The sequence below is a fragment of the Staurois parvus genome, unplaced genomic scaffold (genome assembly GCF_062004578.1).
Source record: "Staurois parvus isolate SC_StPar_1 unplaced genomic scaffold, SC_StPar_1.0 ptg000827l, whole genome shotgun sequence".
Lineage (NCBI taxonomy): Eukaryota > Metazoa > Chordata > Amphibia > Anura > Ranidae > Staurois > Staurois parvus.
The window spans coordinates 467,285-484,830 of record NW_028318623.1 but is presented as its reverse complement, the minus strand read 5'-3'; the positions used below and the strand labels follow the sequence as shown (position 1 = coordinate 484,830).

The following is a 17,546-nucleotide window of genomic DNA, read 5'->3' as shown; positions in this document are numbered from 1 at the left end:
AATCTAATTTATTGAGGTCCAAGAACGTCAGAACAGTACAGATATATCCAAATGACCCCTTTTTGCAGAGTAGACAGTCCGACGTACTTCATAAGAGGCATGGCGAGTTTTTTGAAGTTGTATTTTTTTTTGTCAATTTTTTGGAAAATTTAAAATTATTTTCACTTTTTTTTACATATTGTCACCAGTGCAGTACAGCGTCATTATAACTGGCATGGCGGTGAACAGGGACACTGACTGACAGTATGGGAAAAAAAAATATTTTTATTTTTTTTTTCAGATTTTTTCATATTTTACTATGTCCAAAGTAGTACAATGTTACCATAGTAACATTGTACTACTTTGGGGGAAGTGATCAGTTTTTTTTTTTTTTTTTTTTTTTTTTTTACACAATTTGCTATTGTGCAAAAAAAAAAAAAAAATATTGTAATTCTTTGCTATAAGCAAGCATTTACCTGAATGACATTGATTCATTCAGGTTTTTTTTTTTTTTGTGCTTAGCTGTGATTTGGTCACAGCTAATCACATGACATGTGCATGTGATTAGCTGTGACCATTCACAGCTAGGCAGTAGTATACAATGGATGGCATGAATGAAGCCATCCATTGTATACAACTGTCATGTGACCTGCTGTGATTGGTCACATGGTACCAGCAATGGGGGCCGGTACTCAGATCTGTCATTGGCCGTGTCCGAGGTACACGGCCGGTGACAGATCGCGCCGCTGCGAGGCTGTGTATTAGCGTAAACTGCGCATGTGCGGGTGCACGCCAAATGGCATGCACCCGGAATGCCAAAGCACTTTTGAAGCCGCCAAACGGCCATTGGCCGGGTGGCTAATGGTTAAACCTGTCCAGAAAAAAAAATTTCCTCATAAATTTACACCAAAATGTATTCTGCGGCATGTCTTTGCTAAAGAAAAAAATCCCCAATGCGTGTAAATTAATTGGTTTACGTGAACGTTATAGCATTTACAAATGGCGGTATACTGGAATATTTCTTTAAATTTTTTACTAGTAATGGCAATGATCAGCGACTTAGAGTGGGACTGCGGTGGACAGTCTGACTCGGGGGGGGGGGGGGGGGAGAAGAGAAACTGACTTGGTGTCACTGACACCACTACAGTGATCAGTGCAGGGGGGAACACACTGTACTAATGGCACTGCATGCAGGGTCCAGGGAGACCAGATATAGCGAACGCAAGGGTCCGGGGAGAGCGGATTATATCGCGAACGCGAGGGTCCGGGGAGAGCGGATTATATCGCGAACGCGAGGGTCCGGGGAGAGCGGATTATATCGCGAACGCGAGGGTCCGGGGAGAGCGGATTATATCGCGAACGCGAGGGTCCGGGGAGAGCGGATTATATCGCGAACGCGAGGGTCCGGGGAGAGCGGATTATATCGCGAACGCGAGGGTCCGGGGAGAGCGGATATAGTGAATGCAGGGTCCAGTAACAATAATTCTCCACTGGGAGACTTGTAGGTGTTAGCCCCGGTCACACCGATCCCGACTTTGAAATAGTGCGATTTACAGTGAAGTCGCACTATTTTAAACGTTGGAATGTCATGCCGATTTTGGGTGCAAGACCTCTAACACAGATGTCTATGCAAATCGCACCAAAAGTAGTGCATGCGCTACTTTGGAAATCAGTGCAGTTTTGACCATGTCAGAACTGCACCGATATGACCGCTGTAATTGCGTACAATAGGGTGTGATTTGGCATGTAATTTTGCCAGTCTCACCCTGTGCGGCCGGGGCCTTATGGACAATACAGCTTCTCAGACACTTATAAATGAGTTCCAATTTTCAGTCTCTTTAAGCAAAGTTGGAGAATTCAGCAGCAGACAAATATATTTTATTAAGTCAACTTGTACAATACTTCTACACCATAGTTTCCATGATCTAGAGATCTCGGCCGCATTGCCCCTGCTCTAGTAATAGTATTCATGTACCCTCTATTAAGTAGGTATGAGGGCTGTCCTTTGCTTTAGCGTTCCTCACTATGCAAGGAATCTTTCACTTTTCTAAGGGTGCGTAATTCAGCAGCTTCTCAATCAGATCTACATGAGAAAGCAACATCCGCCGGCAACAGTACCGCTTCAGTCCCAGGGCATCCAAAGCATCCCTACAACACAGAAAGGTTGAGTTAGATGGAGGTTTATGAGACTCAGCAACACAAATCAGCTTAACTCCTTCCCAACGGCTGCACGCATATATGCAGCCTCTTAGCAGGTGAGCCCTAATGGCAAGAGGCCGTATACGCGCTCTCCCAGCTTCTAAACCCCCCCCCCCCCCAAAAAAAAAATACAAAAAAAAAAAAGCGTATTCCCTTGGCGCACTGGCGCCAAGGGGATACGCTTCTGTGAAAAAAATGAATTCTAATCTGGAAAATTAGAATTTTTTTTCTTTTCTGTTTCCAATCCTGCACAGTTGTTGGGACCTCCCTTCCGAGTCACTCCATGTCTCTGCACCCTACCCACCTCCAAGCGCCATGTGTTAGTTCTACCCCCATCTACCTCCCACTACTGTCCCTTTTAGAGAAAACAACCAAGCAGGGGCGGACTGACCATTTGGAAACTTGGGCACTGCCCGAGGGCCCAGGGTCAGTAGGGGGCCCCATGAGATGCCCCTGGTACCTTTTTCATAGGCTTTTTTTGAGTTTGGGCAAGGACACAGGGGCCCCATGATCCCCTATTGCCCAGGGGCCCCATCAGTTCAACCCTGTAACCAAGTATGCCTTTGTGGTGCTTGCGAAATAATTTGTATGGAATTTAATGATAGCAATAACAGCAGCAAAATAGATCCCTGTAGCCAAAAAAAAAAATGACACCACCCTCCCCACAGCAATAATAGACCCCCAGTGAAAATAGATCTCCCCAGCAACAATCGACAGCCCACTATAAAATATCCTCACAGCAACAATAGATCCACCCCAGGAACTATAGCCCCCACCAGCAACAATAGATTCCCCCCTCAACAGTATATCCCTTCCAGCAACAATTGGTCTAACATAAGACATCAAATTTGCAGCAATAGACACTCTCTCAACAAAACATCCCAGCAGCAAGCATCAAAAGACCCTCCAGCACCACTTATTCATTGCTGGAGCTGATAGAACTGCATTCCCCCTGAAGAAAAAAAAAAAAAAAAATGCCCTGCTTACTTGGTGCATTAGTCGCATGTTATTACAAAAATCCAGTTCACAAATATGATTTGAGGTTTGAAATCATTTTAGAAAGCAAAACATGTTTACAAGCTTGTTTTTTTATATCCAATTAAAAATAATATTTTACAATGTCTATATCTTTAAGATGTGTTATTCCTGTTTATCTTGGTTTTCCCCGTTTCCAGTTTCATGGGATTGCATGCAAGGGTTGAAGAAGGTGCAATAACTTCAAAAACGCATTGTTCCTCTTCTACGATTCACCTTTGATACAGGTTTTATGTATGGTCTTTTCAGTTTGGTCAATTATGTTCTCATTATTGCTTGGGTCCTTGGAGACATTTTATTTCTCACTTCCGGTACAAGATGGCACCAGTCAACAGTAGAGTTGAGTTAGTGTTGTGCCCAGACCCCTGATGGGCCCCTGTTTGTCCCAGGTTTCCAATTAGGTGCACAGGAGCCAGGCACACGGTAGCTTCCCAGTCTCTTGACACAATAAATCAGGCAGCACATATCTTTATGAAGTGTAATGCTGAATAAATTTGGTTGGGGTGTAGGGGGAGCCTTGGGATACTTTCTGGTAGTAATTAAACTAAGGATGAACCTCCCTCTTGTAACAGAAGGTAGTGGACATTCAGCTTAGGGGACCCCCTCTTTGGAAGCAGCCCTAAGCCAGCAAATCTGGAGCTGTCTCTCTAAAGTCAGACAGTACCACACCAGTCTCTCTAGGAGATCTCAGGTCTCTACTCACTTGTCCCTGGATGCCTCCTTCCAGTACCAGCCAGACCCTGTACCATGAGCCTCCAGGCCACATCCTCAGTAGACTTTCTCCCAACTGTTCTCAGCAGCTTTAGAAGTAGGCCTCCCCACCTCTCCCTGAGTTGGGACCTCCTTGATACTCCTGAAGTTTTCAGCCAATCTGTCCAGATGGCTAGGTCTCACCAGACAAAGACCCTGCTGTTCCAGGCCCCATGCTATTTATACACACCCCAACCCCCTGCTGGTCACCCCTTCAACCTGGGATTTGCTGCGGCTGTATGAATATTCACCCCAGGGTCTGCCTCACCCAACCCACTATATTCTAGAATCTACTAGAAACAGAGGGGAACAGTTGAGCCTGCGACCATCAGGACTGTTCTGTCCTTGCTACACATTTCCCTGTGTGTAGCTCGACATGCATCTAAACCCTATTCCGCACTAAGCCAGCCTGAAATGTGATCTTAAAAGCTTTATTAGAAAAACATGGTGGGGTGAAACTTTTTGGAAAAACAGATAAACATATAAAATCAATATATGAAACATACAAAATATGGTAAAATGATTAGGCTGTAGATGGCAATAAGTCCATGCTCACCAGCGCTGCTTTCTGCAGGGTATGTAGATTTAGTCTACAACATGTGCTCCAATGGCTGGTTCCTACACTCAATTTCTAAGATTGAGTCTGAGCCCCCAGGATGCATCTGTCTCTCAGAATGATGGGAATTTTTATTAACTCTTATCTCTTCTCTAAACAGTCTATTTGCTATAAAACAGTAAATTTATTGCAGAATCTAGTGATGGAATATATTATTGCATAATGAATTTCTCTGCTGGAGGCAGAACAAGCCAGGTGTAGTATTCACCAAGGTCTTACCCTTCTGTATATTCAGCCTGAAGAAGGCCCAAGTACGCTTCCCATTTATTTCCAACAACTTTCCCACATGTAAAGCATCTCACGGGGATGATCATCTTGTGCTAGAGATTGACCTGGAGACAACAGAAAAATAAATGTTCTATTCCAAGAATCAATTTCATTTTAATAAATTGAAAAAATTTTTACATCATGGTTGGCCCTAATGACTGATAAAGAACCTCCAAGAAATATAAACAAGTTTAAGTGCCATACTCACAGACCCTAGTACTGCCAAACGGAAGTGCTCACCATTTAGTCACCGCTTCATTTATTTATTTCAGGTACTTGTATAGCGCCATCAATTTACACAGCACTTTACATATATATTGTACATTCACATCAGTCCCTAACCCTCAAGGGGCGTACAATCTAAGGTCCCTATAACTTCCATTCATACAGACACAGACTATGGTCAATTTTAGACTGGAGCCAATTCACCTACCAGCATGTCTTTGGAGTGTCGGTGGAAACCGGGAGTACCGGAAGGAAACCAACGCAGGCACAGGGAGAACATGCAAACTCCAGGCAGGTGTTGCTGTAGTTGGGTTTTGAACCAACGACCCTAGTACTGCAAGGCGGAAGTGCTAACCATTTAGCCACTGTGCTGCCCAGCTTCATTTGACCCTCCATCCTAGATTGTAAGCTCTTATGAGCAGGGCCCTCAGATTCCTGCTGTATTGAATTGTATTGTCTGCCCTCAGGTATTAAAGTTGGAGTAGACTCATTTTTGTTTTGTACCTACAGGTAAGCCTATAATAGAACTTACCTGTAGGTACTGTAAATATCTCCTAAACGTACACCGATTAGGAGATATTTACCTGTGTAACCACCAGTGACATCACCGGCGCTCTGGAGGAATGGCATACCCGTGCCCTGTGCCATAAACAGTAACTCCTGTGTTGATGCGGAGTGAAGTCAATGTAGCTCGGCCAAGTGACTGAAGCCAGCAAACCTGGAAGAAGCCCAGGTGAAGCTGGAGTGACCAGGTTCAAGTCTTTCAGCTTAGGGTTGCTTATGTGAGATGGGGAAAGAGCTCTCATTGTTGGAATACGGCTTGTGTGGAGTAAATTAAATGTTTTGACTGACATTCTGCGGTTTAGCCACAAGATGTCACTTTTTCTAACACAGCCTCAGACTGCATAGATATTTCTATATTTATGAAGAGAGAGAGAGAGACCATGTTTTTGGAGCATGGTGAATAAGGGGCCCTGTGAGCTGAGAATCTGATGACATCCAGGTGTGAAAGCATCCCTCCGTAACCAGAGCTGCAGCTAAGTGAAGCTGATGAGATTGCTGCCAGAAAGGCTGATGAGAGCAGAGGAACTAAGCAACATATACGGCGAGACCGCATGCTTGTTGGAGAGACATTTGTTCTGTTCAGAGTCACCAGCGGATGCAAAGCAGACCCGGGTCGGTAAGATCGTGCACGCACCTCATTTCAGTGTTGGCGCCTTGAGACCGAGTCCAGGCCTATAGTTAGTTAGTGTCTCTGTTTGTGTCAGGCCACAAGTGTTGTTACTGATCATTGGAAGGACTCCACAACTTAAAGTGACATTTCACATTGGAGAGCTGATACAATCCTACAAACTCAAGCCAGACTGGCGTTTTGCTCAGAAGGAACACTCAGGCACGTGCTACAGGAGCAGTTATGGGAGGGGGAATACTGTAGATTTGTGTAAGATTGTAAGCTGTTGTGCTGCACCACAGACTAGCCCATACCGTACACCCATACACTGATTCTTGTTCTTTTAGGGTAATAACAGGTAAGGTGTGGCAGCTTAGTTGTGCCCCCCAGTAGGTAAATTACTTCACTTTCTACCTTCATCCATCAGAGGGCGCCGTGCTGTGCAGCACAAGGGTCTCAGCTTTTGGGCTGGGTGTATGTAAATTTATTGTATGTTCCCAGCATTTGTGGTTGTGTTTGCCACATCGAAGTAAAATTCTGTTGTGGCAAAAGCGGGTGTTGGGGTTGCTTTCCTCGTTCGTGACTTCACTGTATCCTGGGGAGCCCACCCCGGTACACTGCTTACACTTATAGGGCAAAAAAATTAAAAAACAAAAATACGTGCTGTAAGAAGCTTACTTATATTGACTTTTCTGGTGGTCCACTTATGGAAAAGCCACTCATTGTCCCCCTCTGCTCTGAGGGTTTGAATATGTGCTCCACAGACTCATTGTGGTTTCTCCTGACAGCTTATACGTCATTAGGGGACTACCTTAATTTTTCTCTCTTGTATATCATTTATGCAGCTGCTGGCTTCTGTCCCCATCTGCCACCTGTCAGACCTGTAGCACAGAGCCACGTCTGAAAGGCCTGCTTGACTCTGAGGTCTGACAGGTGAGGGCAGAAGCCAACAGCAGCATAAATGACATCTAGAAGAAAATGCATGGGTGGTGGCAGAGATAGGACCTGGAGCAGAAGCCACGCAATAGGGTTGATTTACTAGAAGAAAATGTTTGGGTGGTGGCAGAGATAGGACCTGGAGCAGAAGCCACGCAATGGGGTTGATTTACTAGAAGAAAATGTTTGGGTGGTGGCAGAGATAGGACCTGGAGCAGAAGCCACGCAATGGGGTTGATTTACTAGAAGAAAATGCATGGATGGTGGCAGAGATAGGACCTGGAGCAGAAGCCACGCAATGGGGTTGATTTACTAGAAGAAAATGTTTGGGTGGTGGCAGAGATAGGACCTGGAGCAGAAGCCACGCAATAGGGTTGATTTACTAGAAGAAAATGCATTGGTGGTGGCAGAGATAGGACCTGGAGCAGATGCCACGCAATGGGGTTGATTTACTAAAGGCAAATAGACAGTGAAAGTGCAGTTGCTCCAGAGCTTAGTAAATGAGGTAAAGCTTCCATTTACCAAGAATACCCAATCACCCGGTGTGACCGGGGTGTAAGACTTGTGATTTAACCTTGCATTCCTGGGCGCTCAAGTCGCAGCAAAGTCTCAGAAAAGTAGTGGAACTTGTTTTGTCGCTGCGACTTGACTCAGATTGATTAGGATGGCACCCCATGAAACTAATGTGTTTTGACTTGTCCTGTGACTTTATGAGGTGGATTTACTTAAACTGGAGCACTCAGAATCTGGTGCAGCTGTGCGTGGGAACCAATCAGCTTCTAGCTTCAGGTTGTTCAGTTAAGCTTCGGCAATAAAACCTGAAAGCCGATTGGTTCCTATGGAGAGCTGCACTAGATTTTGCACTCTCCAATTTTAATAAGTCAACTCCTATGTGTTGCAAGTCACAGCAGTGTGAACCGGGGATAAGCGACTCCAGAACAGAGGTCTCCAAACTATGGCCCTCCAGCTGTTGAAGTACTACAAGTCCCATCATGCCTCTGCGAGTCTTGCCTGTGGCTGTCAGTCTTGCAAGGCCTCATGGGACATACAGTTCAACACCTGGAAGGTCATAGTTTGGAGACCCCCTGCTCCAGAATAAAGACTAGGGGCCACATGGCATAGTGTAAATGATGTAATGTATTTTTCCCTCCATAAGACGCACCTAGATTTTAGAGTAGGAAAACAAGAAAAAAAAAAAAAAACACAAATTCTGAACCAATGGACTGCGGACAGTGCAGGGGGTGACCAGAGGCCGCGGGCACGGTACAGGGGGTGACCAGAGGCCGCGCACACGGTACAGGGGGTGACCAGAGGCCGCGCACACGGTACAGGGGGTGACCAGAGGCCGCGCACACGGTACAGGGGGTGACCAGAGGCCGCGCACACGGTACAGGGGGTGACCAGAGGCCGCGCACACGGTACAGGGGGTGACCAGAGGCCGCGCACACGGTACAGGGGGTGACCAGAGACTGCAGAACTTCAGGGAGCGGGTACCCGAATTTGACAGGTACCTGTTCCCACTTCCACGGAGTTGTCCTCCCTCCCCGTAGTCTTGTGGGACACGTGACAAGTCCCAGAAGACTACGGGGCCATTCACAAAGCACAGCGCTTCTCGCACATGTGCAGTGGGCACCCAGCTGTGGAGCCGCAAGCTGTCACATCTAGGTGCCCACACTGAAGACGGTCACTGAAAGCAGGACACCGCTGGACCGAGGACCAGGTTCTTCTACACGAGTGGCCGGCCCGGTATTCTAACACAGTAGCGGTGACGGGTTGAATACCGGGCCGGCTGCTCCTTAAGACAAAACAATTTTCCCCCATTTTTTGGGGGGGGAAAAAAAAAAAAAAAAAAAAGTGTCTTATGGAGTGAAAAACAGTACATTTGAACATGCCAGGTAAAATTAGATTGAACATATCAAAAGTCTGAATCTTAATTACATAGCACGCTTAAACAATATTCCTTTCCTCCAAAAATACTCCATACACTTCTACTACTTAATGGTCCTGTAATTAATTTTTCATGAAAATTATTTTTGGCGTGTTTGGCCTCTTTGTAGTGTCCTCCTTGAGCTCCTGAACCTCTCCTTTGCCCCCTCCTTACTTGTTTAGAATGGTTAGTTGTGGTCATGTACACTGCTCTATGCACACTACAAATCCCATTAACAGAAGTGAGCAAGAGGGTGGCTACGTTCCTACATACAGATGGCCATGGAGAACAGATGTAGCCACCCTCTAACACAGGGGTGGGCAAACTTTTTGACTTGAGGGCCGCAATGGGTTCATATATTGGACCCGGGGGCCGGACCAAGAGTAGATGAATGATGTGTATGTGTCATCCATAGTAAGTATAGTAATATTCCCCCATAGTAAGCATAGTAATTAATCCCCCCCTATAGTAATTCATCCCCCCCTATAGTAATTCATCCCCCCCCTATAGTAATTCATCCCCATGTCCCCCCTGTGTCAATTCACTTACCTTTGCTCCGCGCGTTCCTCTTGCCGTGTCCCGCGCCGTTCCGGTGTAGCATGAAAATCTGTCTCCTATGAGGATCTGTCCCCCTCGACGTATCTGCGCATGTGCCAGTTTCAGGCATTAGCAGCCGATCGGCGATCTCCGGCACATGCGCAGATACGTCGAGGGGGACAGATCCTCATAGGAGACAGATTTTCATGCTACACCGGTCTTCAGGGCGGACTGTGAGAGGAGCCTAGCTCCCCTCGTGTTCATCACGCTGCCCCGCCTACACACATCCTGACAGCCATCCTGACAGTATCACGCTCCGCGGGCCGGATTAAAAGGTCCGCCAGCCCTATACGGCCCGCGGGCCGTAGTTTGCCCATTGCTGCTCTAACAGGAAGTTGGATCACGGTAGCAAACAAAAAAAAAAAAAAAAAAGGGGAAGAAGAATTTGGAGATCTGAAGGAGGCTGAGAGTAAACAAAGGGCCTTTTGAGTTAAAAAATAAATATTTGAATATTTTTCATAAACCAGAGTTTAGTGTCGCTTTAGGCACAAAGATGCGATTGTTGCCAGTTATAAATCGCTATGAAGCCGGCTGTCCAGTGACATGAATACGGCCAGTGACCATGGCTAGCCTCGCACCCTCTCCTGCTGCATCTCATACAGGATGTTCATTGTAAAGCATGGTGTTACTCACAAGATCCTCCACGCCTGTGGATGAAGGACTCCAGATACTGAACAATTTCTCAGCAGCCACAAGGAAGGAACTTTCTAGTCTTCTGGATATTGCAGCAATGATCATGCGCTTTGAAGGCTTCGGTAACTGAATGCCGCAGCTTGTTTTTGCAGTCGCTACGAGCAGCTGCTAGATGGCAGCAAAGTACGTCGCTGTGTGTTCTATTAATAGGCTCAGCGCTGGCCGGGTTATGTAATGCTTTCTGGACGACCGAGGAAGAGGAGAAGAAGAGGAGCCGCACTGCACTGCAATGGTGGCAAATTAGGTCTTAAAGTGAATTTCTCTTTTTTTTTTTCGGTATATGCATCAAAAGCAAGAGATGGTCAGAGACTGCGGGCAGGGTAGTGGCGACGGTCAGAGACTGCCGGCAGGGTAGTGGCGACGGTCAGAGACTGCCGGCAGGGTAGTGGCGACGGTCAGAGACTGCCGGCAGGGTAGTGGCGACGGTCAGAGACTGCCGGCAGGGTAGTGGCGACGGTCAGAGACTGCCGGCAGGGTAGTGGCGACGGTCAGAGACTGCCGGCAGGGTAGTGGCGACGGTCAGAGACTGCCGGCAGGGTAGTGGCGACGGTCAGAGACTGCCGGCAGGGTAGTGGCGACGGTCAGAGACTGCCGACATAATATAAGTGATGGTCAGAGACTGCGGGCAGGGTAGTGGCGACGGTCAGAGACTGCCGACATAATATAAGTGATGGTCAGAGACTGCGGGCATGGTAGTGGCGACGGTCAGAGACTGCCGGCAGGGTAGTGGCGACGGTCAGAGACTGCCGGCAGGGTAGTGGCGACGGTCAGAGACTGCCGGCAGGGTAGTGGCGACGGTCAGAGACTGCCGGCAGGGTAGTGGCGACGGTCAGAGACTGCCGGCAGGGTAGTGGCGACGGTCAGAGACTGCCGGCAGGGTAGTGGCGACGGTCAGAGACTGCCGACATAATATAAGTGATGGTCAGAGACTGCGGGCAGGGTAGTGGCGACGGTCAGAGACTGCCGACATAATACAAGTGATGGTCAGAGACTGCGGGCATGGTAGTGGCGACGGTCAGAGACTGCCGGCAGGGTAGTGGCGACGGTCAGAGACTGCCGGCAGGGTAGTGGCGACGGTCAGAGACTGCCGGCAGGGTACAGGAGACGGTCAGAGACTGCCGACATAATATAAGTGATGGTCAGAGACTGCTGGCAAGGTAGTGGCGACGGTCAGAGACTGCGAACATAATATAAGTGATGGTCAGAGACTGCCGACATAATATAAGTGATTGTCAGAGACTGCGGGCAGGGTAGTGGCGACGGTCAGAGACTGCCGACATAATATAAGTGATGGTCAGAGACTGCCGACATAATATAAGTGATGGTCAGAGACTGCCGGCAGGCCACAGGAGAGGGTCAGAGACTGCCGACATAATATAAGTGATGGTCAGAGACTGCCGGCAGGCCACAGGAGACGGTCAGAGACTGCCGGCAGGCTACAGGAGACGGTCAGAGACTGCCGGCAGGCTATAGAAGTTGTTGGAGACTGGACATGCATCAGGAGACAGACTAAAGACTGCTCAAAATAATTAAACTATAACAAGGCAATAGTGTCTGCAGGGGTTGCACAAAAAGTGCAGAAGGGCCACAGGTTGGGAACCAGGGGCACATGGAAAATTTTTTTTTTTTTAACTTTTTGCCAGATTGCTTAACAGAGGGCAGTAGGGTTACCACCTGTCTGAAAGAACCACGAGTCAGCCAGCTCATTGAAAGCCTCCGTGGCTGATATCGTGTTTCAAGAGTTGATACATGGAACAGGGGCGGACTGACCATTTGGAAACTTGGGCACTGCCTGAGGGCCCAGGGTCAGTAGGGGGCCCCATGAGATGCCCCTGGTACCTTTTTCATAGGCTTTTTTGAGTTGGGCAAGGACACAGGGGCCCCATGATCCCCTATTGCCTGGGGGCCCCATGAGTTGTCAGTCCGCCCCTGACATGGAACCTGTCAGCATGAAACAAGTATACAAGGAGCAGACACTTGTCCACCACGATTTAGGTACCCCATGAAAATCTATTAAGAGGGGAAAGGATCTGAGGCCCGTGAAGAGAATATATTGTGCATCTGTGGGGTGGTGGTTGCCATTGGATCTGCTCATGGTGACATGGAGGAGCATTGTACCTGGTAAACCCAGTTATATAACGCAGCCTCTATGGCTGATATTGTATTTCAATAGCTGATAAAGAACCTCCAAAAAATAAACAAGTTTAAGTGCCATACTCCCGAATCATAATTTAAGGAAACCCCCCCCCCCCCCCCAACTCTCCCAGTGGTTGGAAGGGGAATGGATGTGGTGCTGGTGAAGGTTATATATTGGAGGGTTGTACATTGGATCTGGTGACTCGTCCCCCCTATCAGCTGGAGGCAGAAGAACAAACCCCAAACTCACCTGTATTACCTATCAACTATAAAACAAAAAACAAAAAAAAAAACTGTTGGCACTATATAAAACCTGTATAATAATAATATACACTATATTGCCAAAAGTATTGGGCCCGTCCTCCAAATCATGTGATTCAGGTGTTCCAATCCCCTCCATGGCCACAGGTGTATATAATCATCCCCTAGGCATGCAGACTGCTTCTACACACATTGGTGAAAGAATGGGTACAAACCTTTTCCTTTCTTGTGCAACACAAACTTTCATCCACAGCTCACCCAGGTATGGCTCTCTGAGTCAAAGAACAAGAGCAACTTCTTGTTCCAGTCCTGCTTGATTTATACCACCTGCTGGTGGTCCTCAAAATATGGTCCAACTCTGCCAAAGTGGCCTGGAAAACCCGGACTAGACTCCACCTTAGTCTCCCAGATATGAACTCTTGCGAGGCGACACGTGGCGTCCGTCAATCACCTTGCCTTTCATAATGACACAGTATATATAAAATAGTGGCGCACCATAATGAAAATTCGGGACTGAAACCGAGAATTCAGGAGGCGCCGAAAACCAAAATGGACAGTAAAAAAAAAAATATATAATAATTATATATATATATATATATATATATATAATTATTATTTTTTAAACTGTACATTTTGGTTTTCTGTCCAAAATGGACAGTAAAAAAAAAAAAATATGTATTTTTTTTTACTGTTTATTTTGGACAGAAAACCAAAATGTACAGTTTAAAAAAAAATAATTATATATATATATTTTTTTTTTATACTGTCCATTTTGGTTTTCGGTGCCTCCTGAATTCTCGGTTTCAGTCCAGAATTTTCATTATGGTGCGCCACTATTTTATATATACTGTGACATTATGAAAGGTGAGGTGACTGACGGACGCCACGTGTCACCTTGCAAAATTATATATATAATTTTTTTTACATATAATATTATATTTAACTTTTTAATTAATATCATGAATTTAAATGAATATAAAAAATAGAAACCAGTAACGTAAAATAACTTATTGAAAGTAACACATAAAAGCTGGACAGAAAATAAAATATATATAACATTAAAAAACTTAAATAGAAGCGTTTTTGCATTGAAGTCAATGGGATGCAATTCTTCATTGAAGTCAATGGGATGCGATTTTTGCATTGAAGTCAGTGGGATGCAATTTTGCATTGAAGGTAATTGGGGGTATTTTTGCATTGAAGTCAATGGGACATAATTTTGCATTGAAGTCAGTTTTCATTATGTCCACTTTTTTTTTTTTCCTATATTAAATATTAAAACATTATTAAAAAAAAAAACTAAAATGGACTGAAGAAATAAAAATTCAAGCAATTCACTTAAAAATAAAAAATGAAACATCTTAATGTTTAAACTGCAATAGGTAAGGCTTTCTTGTCCTCGTTTTGGCTAGCGCGGTGATAAAAAATGATCAGCCAGGGACCTTTAAATTGTCAGTAATAATTTTCTGCAGATTAAAATGTTGCGGTGGTTACATAATATATTTACTGGCTTCTTGTAATAAGCGGCCTCAAGGTCATGATGCTGGTATAGATCACGCAGCTGACATTATCTTCTGCACATTCAGCGATGTTCATAGACCTGCCCCATATATAAGAAGACACATTCAAAAAAATTATTAAAAGGTGCTACACTTGTGTAACAGGAGCCAATGGAACCCAGCCTGTTAGCTTGACAAAAATGGCAGTTGTATTATCATTGTATAAGGCTCCATTGCGACTTCAAAATCGTGAGATTTTCATTGAGACTTTACAGTGCGACTTGATGCGACTTTAATGCAACTTTGATGCGACTTTGGATGATTTCAACTTTGGTGCGACTTTGGATGATTTCAACTTTGGTGCGACTTTGGCTTTGACCAAGGAAAATTGTTTCTGCTGTACAAAGTCGCATGTACAACACTCAGGTGCAACTTTCATTCGACTGGAGGGTTCACATGAAGTCTAAAGCCCTGAAGTCGCATGAAAGTTGAACCAAAGTAGTGCAGGAACTACTTTGAAGTCGCTGCAACTTGAAGTCGCACATATATGAATGGTACCCATTAGGAAACATGGGGGGGGGGGGAACTTGTTATGCGACTTTAGACCCCAAAGTCGCATGACAAGTCGCATAAGTGTGAATGGAGCCTACGTAGATCAATAGGTGAACAATCTGTGGGGTGATTCACTAAAGATGGCTATACAATAGTAGAATTTTGTTAGAAAATGTTCATTTTTAGCGTGCTCAAATCGCTGTTCATTTCAGACCACAGGGATGAGAAAATTTCTTGAAACAATGCATTTTTAACAGTGAATGTATTTTTCACTCAGGAAAATCAATTCACTCCAAAATCGAATGTTAAAGTGTTACTAAACCCCGGACCCGGCGTTCCCTATATCCGGTCTCCCGGACCCTGCATTCACTATATCCGCTCTCCCTGGACCCTGCATTCACTATATCCGCTCTCCCCGGACCCTGCATTCACTATATCTGGTCTCCCCGGACCCTGCATTCACTATATCCGCTCTCCCCGGACCCTGCATTCACTATATCTGGTCTCCCCGGACCCTTCATTCACTATATCCGGTCTCCTCGGACCCTGCATTCACTATATCTGGTCTCCCCGGACCCTGCATTCACTATATCCGGTCTCCCCGGACCCTGCATTCACTATATCCGGTCTCCCCGGACCCTGCATTCACTATATCCGGTCTGCCCGGACCCTGCATTCACTATATCCGGTCTGCCCGGACCCTGCATTCACTATATCTGGTCTCCCCAGACCCTGCATTCACTATATCCGCTCTCCCCGGACCCTGCATTTACCATATCCGGTCTCCCCGGACCCTGCATTCACCATATCTGGTCTCCCCGGACCCTGCATTCACTATATCCGCTCTCCTCGGACCCTGCATTCACTATATCCACTCTCCCCGGACCCTGCATTCACCATATCCGGTCTCCCCGGACCCTGCATTCACTATATCTGGTCTCCACGAACCCTGCATTCACTATATCCGCTCTCCCCGGACCCTGCATTCACTATATCCGGTCTCCCAGGACCCTGCATACACTATATTTGGTCTTCCCGGACCCTGCATTCACTATATCCGGTCTCCCCGGACCCCGCATTCACTATATCTGGTCTCCCCGGACCCTGCATTCACTATATCCGCTCTGCCCGGACCCTGCATTCACTATATCTGGTCTCCCCAGACCCTGCATTCACTATATCTGGTCTCCCAGGACCCTGCATTCACTATATCCGGTCTCCCCGGACCCCGCATTCACTATATCTGGTCTCCCCGGACCCTGCATTCACTATATCCGCTCTCCCTGGACCCTGCATTCACTATATCCGCTCTCCCACAGTACACAGAACATGGAAATGCAATTATTTTAGTAAATATAAACTGCTAAATCCATTTTCTCATCAGCAGTTAGAGCAGTCTATCAGCTCTATCAGTGTCCAGCTGAGCACTGGTTAATCTTGTCGGAGGAGTTTTAATTCAGCTCTGACTGTCCTATGAGGCTGCATGACCCCTGACCCTCTGTCTCCACAGCGCTGATTGGCCCTGTGCTGATCACATGCACCCTCCCAAACAAAAAAAAACAAACTTTCTAGCGATACACACCAAACTGAGCATGTGTAGCTTGCCCCAAGGCTCTGTTCTATCAGCAGATGAATTGGGACAGTAGAAGAAGGGGAGGATCAGAGAAGACAGGATCAAACAGCGGTTTTGCAGAGGATTAACCCCTTAGGTTCCACAGTGAGTATAACAAGCATGCTTTACTGCTTCTACAGACTGATTGTACTGTTGTGGGTTTAGTAACACTTTAAAAGTAACGGTTTTTAGAAATACTTTCAAATTACATCGAATGTCATTACATGTGCTGATGAGAACGTTCATACAAAAGGTTCATTGCCAGTTTTTTTTTTTCAACAACCAGGACGTCTTTATTACAATAAATAAAAGAAGGTACAATGGTCCAACAGCACATGGCCAGTTGAAGCGCTTCGCCTCTCTGGCTGCTCTTTTGGATTTGAATCCTTTACATATTTAGGGCCGGTTCACACAACAGAAACGCAGTCCAGATGCGTTCCGGATGCGTTTTTGCATGCGTGTTTTTGATGCATTTTTGACGAGTTCCAGAACATTTTTTATGCATTCCTGTTCATTTTTCCCCTCTTTTTCTTCAATTCAAATAGGGACATGTGCGTTCCAGTGCGTTTTTGGTGTGTTTCGGTGCGTTTTAGATGTGTTTTACTGCATTCCAGTGCAGTTCTGTGCAGAAAAAATACAGCCTGTTCTACTTTTTTTTTGCAGCTGGAACGCATTGAAACTGCATGCACGGATGTGAACTATGACATTGACAACCATATCACCTACTTTCTGTGCGTTTTGGATGCAGAAAAAACACAACTGAAACGCATGTAGTGCAGGGGTGGAAAGACAACTCATGGGGCCCTCGGGCAATAGGAGATCATGGGGCCCCTTTGTCCTTGCCCACAATCAAACCACACCCAAAAAAGCCTATGAAAAGGTACCAGGGGCATCTCATGGGGCCCCCTACTGACCCAGGGCCCTCGGGCAGTGCCTGAGTTCCCAAATGGTCAGTCCGCCCCTGATGTAGTGTGAACCAGGCCTTAGAGTCGTTTCTCAGTTTTTGCCTTTGCCTCCTGTTCTGTCCTCGCTACACGTTTCCCTGTGTGGAACTCGACATGCAGCTAAACCCTCCAGTTCTGCATTCAGCC

The 17,546-nt window shown here is 46.1% G+C and overlaps 1 protein-coding gene across 1 annotated transcript; it reads right to left on the bottom strand.

Moving 5' to 3' along the window:
- Positions 1–1,835: 1,835 nt before the first annotated feature.
- LOC149443834 (DNA-directed RNA polymerases I, II, and III subunit RPABC5-like) lies at positions 1,836–10,493 on the bottom strand. Its single transcript, XM_089655156.1, has 3 exons — positions 10,336–10,493; positions 4,799–4,911; positions 1,836–2,127 (listed from the first exon to the last, which is right to left on the bottom strand). The coding sequence occupies exons 2-3, from the start codon at positions 4,891–4,893 to the stop codon at positions 2,019–2,021; spliced, it is 204 nt and encodes a 67-aa protein (XP_089511282.1). The 5' UTR covers positions 4,894–4,911; positions 10,336–10,493; the 3' UTR covers positions 1,836–2,018.
- Positions 10,494–17,546: the final 7,053 nt, after the last annotated feature.